The sequence below is a fragment of the Cimex lectularius genome, unplaced genomic scaffold (genome assembly GCF_000648675.2).
Source record: "Cimex lectularius strain Harlan isolate CLEC.00 unplaced genomic scaffold, Clec_2.1 scaffold391, whole genome shotgun sequence".
NCBI classification, from domain to species: domain Eukaryota; kingdom Metazoa; phylum Arthropoda; class Insecta; order Hemiptera; family Cimicidae; genus Cimex; species Cimex lectularius.
The window spans coordinates 57,942-74,777 of record NW_019394149.1 but is presented as its reverse complement, the minus strand read 5'-3'; the positions used below and the strand labels follow the sequence as shown (position 1 = coordinate 74,777).

Sequence of the window (16,836 nt, the reverse complement as noted above, 5' to 3'; positions counted from 1 at the left end):
TTGTGGTTTTTAATTGTTCAGGGTTATAAGCAGGGTGAGGCAAGACACGCTTCTAATCGTTGGTCGTTATCGATTATTTTAGTCTGCTTATCACAGCCAGTTTTTCTTCAGACGTGTTTCAGCTTTTAGCCATATTCGATGGTGGGTTTTAGTTGTTCAGGGATATAAGCAGGGTGAGGCAAGACAATCTTAATATCTAGTCATCTTGAAAGTTGGTCGTTATCGATAATTTTCGTGTGCTTATCATAGCCAGTTTTTTTCTCAGACGCATTTCATCTTTTAGCAGTTTCGATGGAGGTTATTAGTTGCTCAGGGTTATAAGCAGGATGAGGTAAGACACCGTGAAATCTAGTAATCTTGTAAGTTGGTCTTTACCAATAATTTTTGTCATCCTTACTTCGCTAGTTCTTCAGGCGCGTTTTAGTTTTTTGCCATTTTCAGTGGTGGGTTTGTAGTTGTTCAGGGTTATAAGCGGGGTGAAGCTCGATAAAGTTAATATCTATTAATTTTGTAAGTTGTTCTTTATCAATTATTTCGTCCGCCAATCATTCATTCGTTGTCTTCCGACACAATCTGGGTACTGTTCGATTCACAGGCTTGGTTGGATGAGGTAGGATGTACGAGAAGATTTCAATTCCGATGAACTTACAGGCTTTGAGATATGTCTTAAAATGGATTTCAAACACTGAAATATTAGTTTGACCGTTTTCCGATCAATCTTGCCTATTTCAAACGCCGATATCTATGAAAATCTGTACATATGAATTTTTAAAAAAATTTAGTCAGTTTGATAAATTGTGAAATTTACCGGGTTGGTCTGGGTTATAAGCAAGGAGAGGCGAGGCAACAAACCAGCAAAACGACCTTAACGTGTGTTACAACCCAAAATAGCAAGAACCGGCAAACAGAAATGATCTGCAACGATCAGGCGACACATCTTTCTTGTAGGGCCACTCTGAAGCGCTACCTGCTGACTGGATCCAAAAACTCTCGGAAACACTGTGCCTGTTTTAAGTAAATTGTATATGCGTATGGTGAAGTTTGTTGTGTTTTATATTTACACAATACAAAAAATTGTTGAAGTCGATCAAACTGGTCCACCTATCCTTAAGTTGATTTTTACGAACCTTTGCGGCTTCAGAGGCGGTAACACAATAGTTTTCCGATATATACGAATAGGGAGAGTTTATGTTATTTGAGTAAGTTTTTTGTACATAGTTTCGTCTGCCGAGGATATACCATTATGGTACGTCATAAAAGTCGAAAATGGTGGTAAGTTAGCTAACCGGAACTATTTTGAAAAAATGTCGGAATTATATGTGAAACCTTTCAACCTAACAATGTGTGTTTAGCGTCAAGACTTTTGTTCACCAATTTGACAAACAGCTTCCTCGTTCTACAAGTGACGTTGAAAAGTCACAGTCAAAAATTGTCGGCCCACAATGGAATGGCGACAGGAGCAATTGAACAGTTGACAATTTAGAGGAACGGGACGGGGATTTTACACTTTTTCGTCCCGTCTGGCTGTGTGTGGTGAAGGAGGCTAAAAAGTGAAACAGTGGCCGAAACTGGGCCAAGTTCGGCTTGCATCATCTTCCTCGGGGCCCACCACTCTTTCCTCACGATCAACAAAACCGGGCAGCCCCACCACTTTTATTTACAAAACGCTTGGTCTCTATCACTATTCGTTTCCACTCTTTCTTTTTTTTCTTCTTTTTCCCTTCTTTTCTACGTTCTCACGATCGGACTTGGAGCTTTTTCAACGTTTTATACATTCGGTGTTTCCAATTTTTGTCCGTTCATATAAATTGAACCAAAACCAAGTCCATTTAATACTAACCATTTATTTATTTGAAGATTAAATTGTAAAAATTGCTTATAATGATGACCAAAACGTGCCTTTTTTTGTTTCTGAATTAAAACAAATTCCATTTAAAGGTCGACATGCCTTTAACCTTTCGAAAGTTGAATATCCACATTAACTTTATACCACTTACGTTCCCATCTATCAATATCAGAAGTATTACCACTTTGTATACCAGTCGATTTCGCTTAACCCTACCATTTTCTCTTCAGCCAACAAAAACAAGCAGAAATAACCGAATTTTATTCGATTGATTAAGGGCGTTGTTGAAGGCCTAGGAAACACTAACTGAAAGGATCCAGCAAGGGTATGGAAACAGCAAAGGGGAAGAACTAGCAAATGTCAGATACGGCTGAGGGTTATGAAACAGCTAATGGCAGGAATCAGGAAGGGGTTGGAAATAGCAAAGGACATAAACCATTCAGGGTCAGGAAACTACAAATAGTAGGAAATAAAAAATGGAGGAATTACCAAAGACCAGGAAAAATATTGACAGGAAAAGCAAGGAAGAGGGTGCACCAAACAGCAGGAATTATTAAGAGCCAGGAATCTAGAAGGGCCTGGAAATAGCAAAGGCCAAGCATTAAGGTTCAAGAGCAATGGCTGGAACCACCAATGGCAAAAACTAGCAAATGGCAGTAATCGCAAAGGGGTATGAACGACAAAAGGACTCGACACATCAAAGAGCAATAACCACTAAGGATCTATTAGTATGGCAAGGCGACACCAAGGGCAAAGAAACAACAAGGTGAGGGAATCAGCAAATGGCAGGACCCTCGTGTCAGGAAACAGCAACGGTCAGGGTCAACGAAGGGCCAACAAAAAGTAAATGGCAGCAATCGTCAAGGGCCAGATAGAACGTGTCAACAGGGAACAGCAAGGGACACGAAAGAATCGCCAAAGGCCAAGAAACAACAATTGAGAAACCACCAAGGATCAGGATGTACCAAAAATCAGGAATCATAAAAGGCAAGGAAAGAGCTTACTGACAACGACTAGAAAGGGGCGGAAAGATAAAAGGGCAGAATCCCCAAGGGCCAGAGAACAAAATTGACAGGGACCAGAAAGGAGCAAGACCCACCAAAAATCAGGAATCGCCGATGACCAGGAAAGAGCAACGATCTTGTTATCTACGAAGGGGTAAGAAAAGCAAATGGTGGGAATCATCAAGGGCCAGGGAAGAACTTGTTGACAAGGACCAGCAAGGGGAAGAATCACCAAGGACCAAGAAAGAACAATGGAGAGGAAACAGCAAAGGACAGGTACCAGCAAGTGGCAAGAATCGCCAATAGCCAGTAAACACCAATTGACAGAGACCAGCCAGGAGCAAGGCGCACCAAAAATCAGAACTTACAAAGGACCAGGAGGAAACAACTGTGACAGCCACGATCTACGTAGGGAATAAGCAAAGGCTTAGAATTATCAAGGGCCAGGAAATAACAATTAAGAGGAACCAGCGAATGGCAAGAACCAACAAGGGTCAGAAGGAGAAAGAAATAGCAGCTCTGCGTCCATTCTGATTACATTATTCTTCTCTCCATTTATTTTTTATATACCCAGTTACTTCAGAAATAAAACTACCAATTAGCATTTTATTACGTATAGATGCGGGGCACCTGCCTCTCCTCTTCAATCCAGTTTTCTCTTCGGATAGGCCCATATTTATCCAAAACTAGTCTGAAGAGGGGAGGCAGGTGCCCCGAAATGGACTTTTTTAATGAACTTAAGTACATAAAATCTACAATTGATTGTATGATTTACATTTATATTATTATTTAAGTTAAAAATTGTTTGCACGTTTGGTTACGCTATTATGACTGTCGCCAATGTCTTGCAGTGTGGTAGGAAATTAGTCGATTGTAAATTTTACTTGTTACCAACAGATAATTGCTTGGTGGTTAGAATTGTGGAAGCGGTTCGCGTGCCATTAGGTGACCTCTTGGCGGTTTTACAATGCCCGATCTGGTTTAGACTTCCTCTCTTCTTTTTTCATATTTGGCCATTTTACAACACCGGGTTTTCTTCCATGTACCAATTATTATTCTACATTCTGATGAAGCTGATTGCTAATTCAACTGGAATCAATATCTGAATATGATAAGCAATAAGCGAAAAGATGCATACCGTCTTCCCAATCCCATCCACAATGAGTGTATTTTTCCAATGAATTACAAATGTGTACGATTTTATGTTGGCCAATTTGATCGGGATGCATAGGCCCTCGCGATGAATATCGCAAAATTTAATGCACGACTTGCAATTGCCCTCTCTCTCTCCATATCCGGTGTCGTCTCATGCTCTTTTTTTTGAAAGATTGAAAACTAACCGTCCTAAAAACATTCGGACCGGGTATGTCGAGTTTCCGATTCTCTCTGATCTGTAATCCGTATCGACACGGTGTATGTCAAAGTCTGATCAGTGCGGTGATTTCAGGAGTCTAGGTAACCTAAATAAAGATGCTTAAGATTCAGGAATCATTTACATTAACCAGTTTGATTAATATTCAAAGGAAACCACACTGAACCTAGTCATCTTCAGTGGTAGGTTTTCAGTTGCTTATGGTGAAGAAAGACACCCTGAATATCAAATTATTTTTTTAGTTGGTCGTTACCGGTCATTTTGGTCTTCCTATTATCACTTGTTTTGTCTTCGGAAGCGTTGAAGTTTTTAGCCATCACTAGTTTGGATTTAGTTGTTCAGGGTATAAGCAGAGTGAGGCTTGACACTCTGAATATCTAGTAATCTTGTAAGTAGTCGTTAAAGATCATAATGGTCTGCCTACCATTGCTTGATTGTTGTTCACACTTTTAATTATCAGAGGTTACGGAGTGTAGTCGTTCAGGTAATAAGCAGGGTGAGGCAAGACACCTTCAATCAAGGAATATTTTAAGTCTAATGTTACTCATCGTTATGATCGCCCTGTTATAGCGTACAACGCTTGCAATTAACGCCTGTAATGATGTCATCTTGGCCAACTTTAGTGGTGGCTCTTTACTTGGTCAAGGTATAGGCAAGGAGAGGCAAGACACCCTGATTATTAACAAATATTTTATGTTGGTTGTTACCGATCATTTTAGTCATCCTATTGTCGGTTGTTTTGTCTTGAGACATGTTGAAGCTTGAGCCATTTTCAGGTGGATTTTTGTTCACGGTAATAAGCAGGGTGAGGCAAGACACCTTCAATCAAGTTATATTTTAAATGTAAGTTACCATCATTATGGTCGCCCTGTCATAGCTAGTTTTGTCATCAATCCTGTGCAGCTAGTAGTTATCTCTTACAATCATTCGTCCGGTATATAAACAGGGTGTGGCAAGTCACCATGAATATATAGTAATCTTGTTTGCTGTTCACAAGCGTTGCAGCTTTTCGTCAAAACAATTTTTTTAGTTGCTCAGGGATATAAACAGGGTAAGGCAAGAAGAAACCTCGAATAATATCTCTATTAGTCCTTTAATTTGTCCTTTAGAAATCGTTATGGTCTGCCAATCATCGTCGTTTTTTATTCTTACGCTTTTAGGTTTTTCGCCAACTTCAGTGGGTTTTTAATTGGTCAGGTGTGAAGGGGTGAAGCACAATATCTAGCAATTTTCTAATTGGTCGTTATCGATCATTTTGGTCTTCAGACAAATTCCAGCTTTTAGCCATCTTCAATGGTGGGTTTTTTAGTTGTTCAGGGTTATAAGCAGGGTGAGGCAAGATCTGTCAATATCTAGTAACCTGCTAAGCTAATCGTTACCTGTCATTTTGGTTCATTTATTTTCGCTATGTTTTGTCAGTCAGATGATACATACACGGTATCGGCTGTCTCGGTAACATACGCTTTTGGTGAAAGATGAACTTCAGACTTATGAATCATTTACATTAACCACTATGAGTAATATTCAAAGGAAGCCTCCACTGAAGCTAAACACATCATAAAGATATTTGATCATAGTAACTTCATAGTGAAATCCAGATCCTATGTAAAATATTGACGCATCTGATTTCTACTAGCCCGAAGTGGAAAACTCCGAAAAAAATAGATCCTGGGTCTGTAAATCAAGAGAGTGGAGTTTCTAGGCTTAGAGAAGTGGGGAACAGATTTGGCAACGTGCAATATTGTGAAAACGCGCGCCTGGGAGTGCACGTGTTCTGACAGAGAAATCTGTTTTTAATTAATTAAATATAAAAAGGAAGTGTAAGCAGTATTGACTGTAAAAAAAGTTTTAAGAGTGAAAATTCCAATGCAATTTTGTATTAGGAAGGTCTACTACGTCAGAAACTTGAGCAATTATTTAGGCTCAGAGCGGTCAGTTGTAAAATGAACGAGACATTTCCGCAATGCAACCTAAACTGCGTCGCGGGAGGCACATCATCTGAATCGATGCCAGGAAGACCAGGAGAAAACGAAAATGCTGCTTCCAAGAGCTATTGTTTGTTTCCTCCGGCTTACGCAAGTGTGAAATTTCCCAACACGTCTTTTGTCTCGGCCTGATGTTTCGACCGAATAGACCTTCCCATTGGCGACCCAAATATCCGATTAAATAGGTGGACTCTAACTCAGAGGGGGACCAGAAATTATTAACCGCGCCCCATTGTGCTAGCCCTCCTGTCAAATTTAACTTAATAAAAAAACTACTGATTGATAATATCAATTTTTCACTCTAATGGCGAACAGAATGCGTCTAAACTAAATTTATATGAGGCAAATGGTTACTATTCTATTAAAATAAATTTAAATACCTTGAGGTCTTTGAAGAATACGGAATTCCTTGCCCAGTCCACTTGCGAAAAAAGGTTTTGATCCAACACTTTGCACATGAGTTCGAATAAGTCCACTTCGCACTGATTATACGTCTGATTTTGTAATAGGTTATATAGGGAGTTTTGCCATTCGTGGTCGTCGATGGCTTGGACGAAGTCCCGAATCATGGGCGATACTTTGGACTGGCTCTGGGAGGAAGAACCTTCGTATTGGAACGTTTTCGAAGGCGGGGGCGACGTGTTGCCCGACCAGAGTTTGGCGTGTTCGAAAGCCTGGACGCTTTGGTGGGAGATCCTTTGGTCGTTGACGATCTGCAGAGCGGGCTGAGTCTGAGATCCGGGCATGACGGAGCACATGTTGTTGTTGGAGATGTTTCCGTTCGCGGCCTGGCCGAGGGCCACCGCGATGGGACTTGGTGAGCTTTCCGGGGAGGAGGTGAGTGACGAGACTTGTGGGATTTGGATCTCTTGTTTGATATGGAGGCTCGCGAAGTTGGAGCCCGGCTGGTAACTGAGGGTCACTGCGTCTCCGAGGCCACCCGGGCTATAGCCGCTGCTGTTCCTGAGGGTCTGGGCTGCCAACTGTCTCTGCCTCATCATCTGCAGCTTTCTAGCTCTGTCTCTCTTATACATAGGACCGAATTTGTTTCTACCTCCTCTCATTCTATCGGCACGAACCGCTGAAAAAACAAAAACACAATTTTTCACAATTTATTTTGCAAAGAGTCATCTTCAAGAATGATTTAAGAAAACAATATTAAAACTTGAATCTCAGTCCTTACACAACTACAGAGGGTAGATGGAAGGGTTGGTGTTAAGGCCAGTGTCTAGGGCAATAGAGGAGAGTGAAGGTAGGGTCAGTGACAGCAAAGGGTTGCTCAAACAGTCAAGGACAACAATACGATCAATACAACGCTCTCCTCCCGCCTTCGCCACGTCACCCGGGTGAAAAATATGACGAAACGTCGAATGGAAAAGCGATGTGAGATCTAAGCCTGTGAAATAAAACCGCTGCAAGCTGATACGTGAAATTGTAAAAATCAGCCGAAGATTTTTTGATAATCTTCAATAATGGGAAGTTTTTCGACGGTAGCGCACAGATATAAAACACTAAGTTGTCAAATTTTTGAATATTGCCGACTTAAGAAAACCTGGATCTGGAAGAACCCTGAGAACACTGATTTGGTGGCTGTAACTAACCATCTAATGATCGATGTGCCTTCACCTAAATTGTAAACCTTGCACCATGGAAAGACGAATGGAAAAAAAACATTTAGGGTTTAAGGTTAACATCATTAAGCCACAAAACTCGGTGATCAAAGAATAATTTAAAAAATCCCAAAGAACATAACTTTTTTCAAAAATAAAATATCTCCTAGCTCCCCTTGTTCAATACAATATGTCTCAATTTGAGTCAAAATCTATCTCAAATTGAGACTTATTGTATTGAACAAGAGGACCTAGGAGATATTTTATTCAAAAAGGACATGTATCCCTCGGTTTTTATATTACGCTTTGATTTTGCTTGCCATGAGGAAGGCTAAATATAAATCAATATTGTGCTTAATTTGGACAACTACCATGATCCTTCACCTAAGATCTTTAGTATTTCCAATCAGGAACTTCTAAACTTGACAGGATGAGCAGACATTTAATGCCCTTTAGTACCTGATAACAGGATATTTCACGGCTTAGATTATTAGGAAATGAATCCAAGCATGTAACATAACTTTATAAACAAATTAAATTGACACAAAAACTTTACGATTTGTTTTTGTTGGTTTTGTCTAAGGCATTCAACCACTTACTTTACTTATCACGAGAAAATAGTTCGTATTCAAATATGCTCCTAGGGAGATGTCAACTAAAGTCAGATAACAAAAAAAAAGGCGAGATAAAAAGGGAAAAGATAAATAAGCGTGCAAGACGCAAATAAAAAGAACAACAAAAGAAAGCCCCCCGCCGATTTTTCCGCGTGCGCGTTTTCGCAAGTGGAGAAGAATGAGGAATGTTTTCAGATTGTTGTGTGAAACTATGTTAATTCGGATTGGCAACTCTGGAGTAGGGGGGTCTTTTTATTGTTTCGCCCGTTATCAAGATTTAGCAGCAGTAATTGTCTGGGGAAATATTTTATTGTTCCCCACCCGAAGAGAGGAGAAGTGAGAAAAGTAAAAAGTGTCAAATACTAAGGGGAATCCTCTGATTAGAATATACTGAAGTTTGTCCTAAACTGCAAAACAGAGATGTTACAATAGTGCTCGTATTGCACTAGTACCTATTAATTAGCCAAATAACTAAAGCGGATGTTTGTTGATGTACGAGCGTGTCAAGATGAGCAAAGACTGCACACTTTTAATTTAACTGCTTTGTTTTAAAACTTTAGTAAGTCGTTATAATATGTTTGAAATAAATCAATGAAGTGAAAAGGTCTGCTGGTACACTGTTGTGTCTACATAGAATGCAACAAGGCACAGGGAATGTTCGGTCCTGGTCGTCCTGGAACCAAATACTCAGAACTACTCCAGTATCTTCCAGGCTGAAGTCCATGCGATTGAGAGATGTACTCAATTCAATCTGAACAAAGGGTACAAAAACAAGAATATGTCAGTTATCTTCCGTCAAAACACTAAGCTCAAACACAAGCTCGAAGGAGGTGCTGAATGCAAAACTAAATTAAATATATTAGATATGTAACATCTTTCAATTAATTAAGGTTTTTAGTTGAGATAAAAAAGTCAGTGTCACGAGCGGGATTCGAACCCACGACCTTCGGCTAGATACGCCGCTGCTCTACCACTTGAGCTATTGGGAACCCGCTCTGACACTGACTTTTTTTACCTCAACTAAAACCCTTAATTAATTGAAAGATATTAATTGGTCAAGCGGACCACGAAAACTAGTGAATTTAATTAGATATGTAAAATGAAGTTACTCTCTGCTGGTCCCAGAATTTGTAAGAGTAGGTTCTAAGACCTTATGTGGTATAGTACTCAGTGCCAATGAGTACAGACAAAAAAAATTGAAAATGAATTCCCTTATTGGACACAAATAATCCAAGAACCTTGCTTCCAAGGAAGAAACAGTCAAATTTAAATTTAATCTATCAAAAAGAAGTTTTTATCTATCAAAACCTGGATATTGTTAGGCAAAAGTGTCTTTGTTATGTCGAGTTAGCCTCCTAAAGGTAAAACAGGCTGCTAAAGTCTTTATCAAAAAGAAATTTTGATCTACTTAAAACCTGGATATTATTACGTAAAACTGTCTTTTTTCTGTTGAGTTTGCTTTCTAACGCTAAAACAGACAACTAAAGAGTGTTTAAACAACCAAAAGGAATATGTTATGTACAAAAGCCTTGGTATTATTTTGTAAAAATGTCTTTTTTTCTGTTGAGTTTGCTTCCTAAGGCAAAAGTAGCTAAAGAATCTTTATTCTATCAAAAAGAGGTTTTTATCTATCAAAAGCTGGATATTATTAGGTTTTAAAAAAATTTCTGTTGAGTTTGATTCCTAAGGCTAAAAAGTCAGCTAAAGATTTATTCTATAAAAAAGAGGTTTTTATCTATCAAAAGCCTGGATATTATTAAGAAATTTTTTTCTCTGTTGAATTTGATTCCTAAGGCTAAAACAGTCAGCTAAAGAGCCTTTATTGTACCGAAGAGGTTTTTTTTCTCTCAAAAGCCTGTATTATTAGATAAATTTTTTTCTGACGAGTTTGCTCACTAAGGCTAAAGCAGTTACCTAAAGAGTCTTTATTCTATCAAAAAGAGGTTTTTATCTATCAAAAACTTGGATATTATTAAGTTAAAAAAAAAATTTTCTGTTGAATTTGATTCCTAAGGCTAAAACAGTCAGCTAAAGAGCCTTTATTGTACCGAAGAGGTTTTTTTCTATCAAAAGCCTGTATTATTAGGTAATTTTTTTTCTGACGAGTTTGCTCACTAAGGCTAAAACAGTTAGCTAAAGAGCCTTAATTTCACCAAAAACTTTGTTTCAACCTATCAAAGTCTGGATATTAATACGTAGAAATATCTTTTTTCTGTACAGTTTGATTCCTAAGGCTAAAACATTCAGCTAAAGAGTCTTTATTCTACCAAAAACCTTGGTTTCAACCTACCAAAGTCTGGACATTAATGCGTAAAAATATCTTTTTTCTGTTGAGTTTAATTCCTAAGGCTTCAGCTAAAGAGTCTATCAAAAATAGGTTATTATCTACCAAAAGCCTGGATATTATTGGATAAAAATGTCCCCTTTTTCTGTCGAGTTTGCTCAGTGTCATTTATTCTATCAAAAAGAGTTTATTACCTAACACAAAGCTTGGATATTATTAGGTAAAAACGCCTTATTTTCAGTTGAATTTGCCTCCTAAGGATGAAACAGTCAATAACAATCCAAGAACTTTTGGAAGGAAAGAAGCAACAGAATGCATCAAAGGAAGATAAAAACTTCAAATCCTAATGGCAATCTTAACAGGACACTACAGACCGAATAGACAGTTAAAGAAGATTAGTATAATCCAACACGGCGACAGATTCTGCAAGGACCCAGAAGAAACGTCAAAACACGTACTAACACAAGCAGAACGACGTGCTTCGAGATGTACAACGTAAACCGTCGAAGAAATTTAACCACTGAAACTGACCTAGTAATCAAATTTCTTGGGGAACGGTGTGCGAAGGGTACACGGTGGGAGATGAGTTAGCTCTCAAGGGTGCAGTACTCACCCCGAATGTTACATCTAACATATTTAATTTTGGTCTGCCTCTCCCTGCTTATAACCCAGATTACAGACACGACGAAACCTACGCGTTAACAATGATTTACTTCAAAACCAGTCACGTTCGCAAATAACATCGATAAACATCTGTTAAAACTTCGTTGTTGTCAGGAAACTAGATTGAGTTGTGTAGTTAAAATTTAATGTTGTATGAAATAATAAGAAGCGTTTCAAACGGTAGGAATTTTTTGTTGTGAAATGGCACTGGGTCCGTCTAATCTCGCAGGTTTCGATGTCGCTCAAACGTGTTTCGACTTTGCGCCATCTTCAATGAGGAACTGATTCAAGAAAATGCCTAGGAGCGTTTGAGACATCGAAACTCGCGAGTGCGTAAAGGGAAAAATATTTTAAATTAAGTAAAATTAATTTAATTGTACAATAGAACTTTTAATATTTATGGACGGTTATCGCAAAAATAAAATGCTAGTTACACTAGTCCTGCTTGACAATATTATTTTATCCTTAGTCAAATATTAAACAATATTATCGTTATTTACTTTTTAATTCCATTTCAATATTTACATTGACTAATTGTCAGACTTGTTATTCAGCAATGTACCTAAGATCTTCTTTACCTTTCGAAATATCGCAAGTCCGTAGAGAAAAAAAGTTTCTCTGAGATTTTAGGAAAATTTAGGACAAGAGGTACACAGGTTCAAGGCGGCAATTAAAGAAATTTTCGAAATGAAAGTTTAAGACATCTGTAAAGGTCAGGTTTACTGAATTGAAGGTTGTTGATGTTATAGACTCAATATCAAGCAATCTGGTTGAAACACTCCGCACAGTCGGGCCTCGCCCTGCTTATAACCTAGACGTCACGTCTATCAGTTTGGTCAATTAAACAAAGCCATCTTTTTACCTGCTTTTTCAATACTGCAATGATTAGGGCGCGAGTACCAATAAATACGCATAGATTAGTAGAAACTACCACATTGAAAAAGCCATAAAATAAAGAAACAATTTTTTTATTGAAATTACATAAAAGGAGAAACACCATTGTAAACTTTAAGTCTTCAAGTTCGTTCGCGTGAAACTGTTTTAAACCAATAAAACTAAAGTTTTATGCTCAAACCAATGAATGTTCTTTTTATAAAATTTGTTATATCGCTATAAACAAAACTCCCTTATGGTTGGATACCGTACCACGAACCTGAGTGTCTGAGTTTTGGTGGGGATCTCAAGGTTGGTCACTTACTCCTGAAAAAAATATCCGATAAATAACTGCGTAGGCAAGGTTCCAGTTTCTCAGGTCTTAAGAAAGTATTAAATGAAGAAAAAGGTTTTTCGATAAGCAAACACGCTAAGTTATCATCGATATGGTAAAAAGCTACCTAAGAACTTTTTATTCTATGGTGATGGCAGGTTCAAACCATCATGAGTCCACTTGGCATATTAACAAAACATGGAATTTAAATTTAAATAAATAAGAATAAAACGTATATAAAAATAGTTAAACAAAAATATATTAAATCTTGTCAAAAATTCGAAAATTCAAATACCATCTTCTTCGCCCTCAAACCTGTTAATATGAAATATATTTGAGAAAAAATCATCAGGCATGTTTTCCCAATCTATCTCTATTTGCTAAACGTTACCAATTTTGACAAACTAACCCGAAAACTATTAGTTTTGAACATTTAATAGGTCAAATAGACAAATCATTTACTAAAAGTGAATCGACATAACCACCCCACCCCACCATTATTATTTCTACCTTCCTTTGTTCCAAGTACCAAAAGAACAAGGGCCAAAATTAACAATTAAGATAGTTTTTAAATAATTTATTATATTTTTACTAACAATTGCTTAATTTATTTTCTGGACCTTCAGTACTTGCTGGTCTTTATTTCGCCATCTTCGGCGGTGGGCTTGCCCTGAAAAGACAATGGCCGAAACGAGACAATAGGCAGATTAGAATGATCACAAATTATTAAAAAAGAATAAATTTGCTAATGCTGTATAAAAATAAAATCTATAAAACTTTGGCGTTTCCATCCAATGGTCTATATCGACGACTGCTGGTAGCTATAGTCTTTCGAAAAAGAAAATATTTTCTTTGCTCTACATTACTTTTCCTTCGTCAAAATTTTTATTATCATCGTTCCCATTGATTTATGTGATTTAGCCATTTCCGCCTGTTCTGCCCCTTCTCCCACATTCGAATTACGCTATCATAGGTGGTGGGGTTTGTCCTGAAGAAGAAAGACTAATCAAATTAAAACAGCGAGACTGGAAGACCATAATACCAGAAAGGACATACATAATACAAATTAAGTACATACTTGAAAAAGCAATTTTGATAAACTAAAACCTAAAAGAATTTGGTTAGTTTTCAACTAATTGCACATAGTCGACAGACTTAGCCATAGTCACTTGACTCTGAAGCAATTTTCTTTGTTGTATAGCTCTTTTTTTCACCAAACTATAAATTAATTCATGTTGATGCACAGGGTCACTTACTCGGTCTGACTCCACTCGCGGGTTTTGATTATTCATACACGTTTCGGTATTGCGCCATCTTCAGTGAGTAAGTCTGGAAAACATAATCTTTCTTTGTTCTACATCATTTTTGTTCATACAATTTTTTATTGTGACCATTGCTTTTTATTTGCATTTTGGACGATTCCGTCTTTAGCATCTTCGATGGTTGGTTTGTCTTGGAGATGCAAGACAAAACGAGCCTGACAAGTCAAACTAGTGAGAATGGGCAGATCAGATTATCAAAATGGACCAAACTACTTGCCAAACTATTTTGATAAGCTAAAACTCTAAAAATTTGTTAAGTTTTAACTAACTAATGGCACCTTATCGACAGGTTCTTAGCCACTATCACTTGTCGAAGAAAAACCTTTTTTTTTGTTATACAGCATTTTTATACGTAAAACTTTATGATTGTTTTTTTTATTGGTATTTTGTTGTTTCCGTTACATGGTATGCCAATCCCAGCTGGATTATTGTGCATGTCACTTCGGTGGTCGGTTTTTCCTAGAGATGCAAGACGAAACGAGTATGGCAAATCAAACTAGCGAAAAGAGCAGACTAGAATAATCAGAAGGGACCAAATTACAAAGTACTTACGAATCCAATTTTGGTAAACTAAAGCTCACAGGACTTTAGGCAATTTTTAACCAATGGAATTTTGCCGACAGGCTCTTTGCCATAGTCACTTGACATAGAAACACAATATTCCTTTTTTGCTGTACATAATTTTTTGTTTGTTCGAAAAAAATCTTAATGTATTCCTTGTTTGTATTCCTTGTGTTTCCTTTATAACTCGATATGCCATCTTCACTGGTCGGTTTGTCACGAAAACAGCCTGATAAAAAAACCAGCGAGTAGACCTGAATGATCAGAAAGGACCATATTACAGACTATTTGCCAAACCAATTTGGTAAATTAAAACATATAAGAATTTGGTTCGTTATCAACCAATGGCACTTTATACTTAGCCATTGCCATTAGAATCGAAGCCAAAAAAAAAAAAAAAAAAAATACCAGTGTTGTACATAAAAACTCTTTATTGCTAGCTCTAAATTGCTTTGTTTTAAATGTTTTTATTTCTAGTTTGATCAATTTTAAATTTATTATTTAATGATTTAACTGTAAGTTGCCTTTTACTAGATTATATAGTGTTTGTCCAATATGATCTACTATATCCATTTCCGATAGTTCGCTTTCGCGGATATTATTTCTCAAAAAAATATTAATATATTTTTTCATATACAGAAGTTTTATGGGGATTAATGAAAGATGTACGAGAAGATTTAGATGGTTTTATAATGGGTTCTTCGGATATGCTTTCGCAGTTCGTGTATTTTTAGGACGCAATGATGATGGTAATGAGGATACTAGGAAGCGGGGTTTGTGCTCCCCAGGCACTGCAACCTTCTGGCTTATTGTACCTACCTAGTTGCATAGTTACTGCAATAGACTCAATCCTTTTCCTTAGAAGTATCAAGTCATTGACTGTCGCTGCTACAATTTCATTCCCTAGGCTTGTTTTTGTATGCTAGGTTATCTCTCCATTGAGCTTCGGATTCGAAGATAATATGGGTGGCTGTTTCTCCTCCTCATTGAGGAATCTGCAGATGGGATCATCTTTATATACGCCCACGTTATGTTCACTTATCTGAGTCTGACCCTCTCCAACTGTCCTGGTGATGGTTGTTTTAGCATATGCCCTTAAAGGGCCTAGAAGCGGGACAAGTAAAAGAAAGTCCTAGTGGTTGTTTTAGCATAACTTTACTGTGTCTAGCACCGGTAGAGTTTAACCAGTTCTCCTTTTGTTTTATTTGTATCCATTCTGCCATTCTATATTTGTTTTTGTTATCCCAAGTATAGGTTCGGGGCCTATGTATGGTCTTGCAGATCCTCCTCTGGCCAGTGTGTCTGCTTTTTCGTTACCCAAAATTCCTCGGTGCCCTGGCACCCAAGATATCATCAGGTTATTATGTCCCAGGTTTTAGATGGGTGCATTCACTGAGTAATTTCGATGTGATTGTTTTACACGCTAATGCTAATAGATGCTCGTCTATCAGATCTTTTGAGGATTTTTTTGCCAGTGTACTCTCTTAAGATTTTCTAGGGCATAAGCGTTGATGGCATGTATTTCTGCTTGAAAGACCGAAGTACTTTCCTATTGAGTTTGATTGCTCATATCTTGGGCTTGTACAAAAAATACCCGATCAAGTTCGTTCGTTTGTTTTGGGGCAATATGTATACAATATCATTGTACCTGATGCTCTCCTGAGATCTTCCTCTACTTTATAGTCCGATGAGACTTTATAGGATGTTGTAAAGAATGTTTCCGAGATCATACAGTCAGTCCTCATTTCTAACAATGGGTATCTGATTTCGGATGCAATGGAGTTTTGGCGGTAAGTGGAGGAAAATTTCTCTCATAGTCATCATCGTTCACAAGTTTATTACAAATATCGAATTTATTTACCGAATCTATAGAGGAGTGGGAATGCTCTATATGTTTTTTCCCGATTTTCCTCGACTGTTTTCTTAAAATGTTGGCAGCTCTTATCGTTAGCCAGGTGATCTTTACCACAATAGATACAGATAGGTTGGTCAATTTTACAACCATTCAATGAGTGAGATCTTCTCCACATTTCGGACATCTTGCAACCGAAAAAGGAGGGAAAATTCAAAAGGTGGGGTTGAGAAGTGAAGTTAGTGTCGAGTGGACCGAAGTCACGATAGAAGTCTGTGGTAGAGTAGCGGCGTATCCAACCGAAGGTCGTGGGTTCGAATCCCGCTCGTGACACTGACTTTTTTATCTCAACTAAAAACCTTAATTAATTGAAAAAATTTAATTTTATCTTCGATTCTCTCGAATTTTTCAAGACATTCTCCAGATACTGGTTTGATGATAAATTTATTTAAGTTATTTATAATTTCCTCCTAAGACGAGCTCATATCAATTAATCCAACAACTCTCCTTTTTTTT

The 16,836-nt window shown here is 37.6% G+C and overlaps 1 protein-coding gene across 3 annotated transcripts in view; it reads right to left on the bottom strand.

Moving 5' to 3' along the window:
- The window catches only part of LOC106668243 (nuclear hormone receptor FTZ-F1), an 89,947-nt gene that overhangs the window by 17,374 nt on the left and 55,737 nt on the right, over positions 1-16,836 (bottom strand). For all 3 annotated transcript variants that reach the window (XM_014396799.2, XM_014396794.2, XM_014396795.2), the window contains one exon: positions 6,588-7,288. In XM_014396799.2, the coding sequence (XP_014252285.1) occupies positions 6,588-7,288 (701 nt within the window). The remainder of the gene's footprint in view (positions 1-6,587; positions 7,289-16,836) is intronic.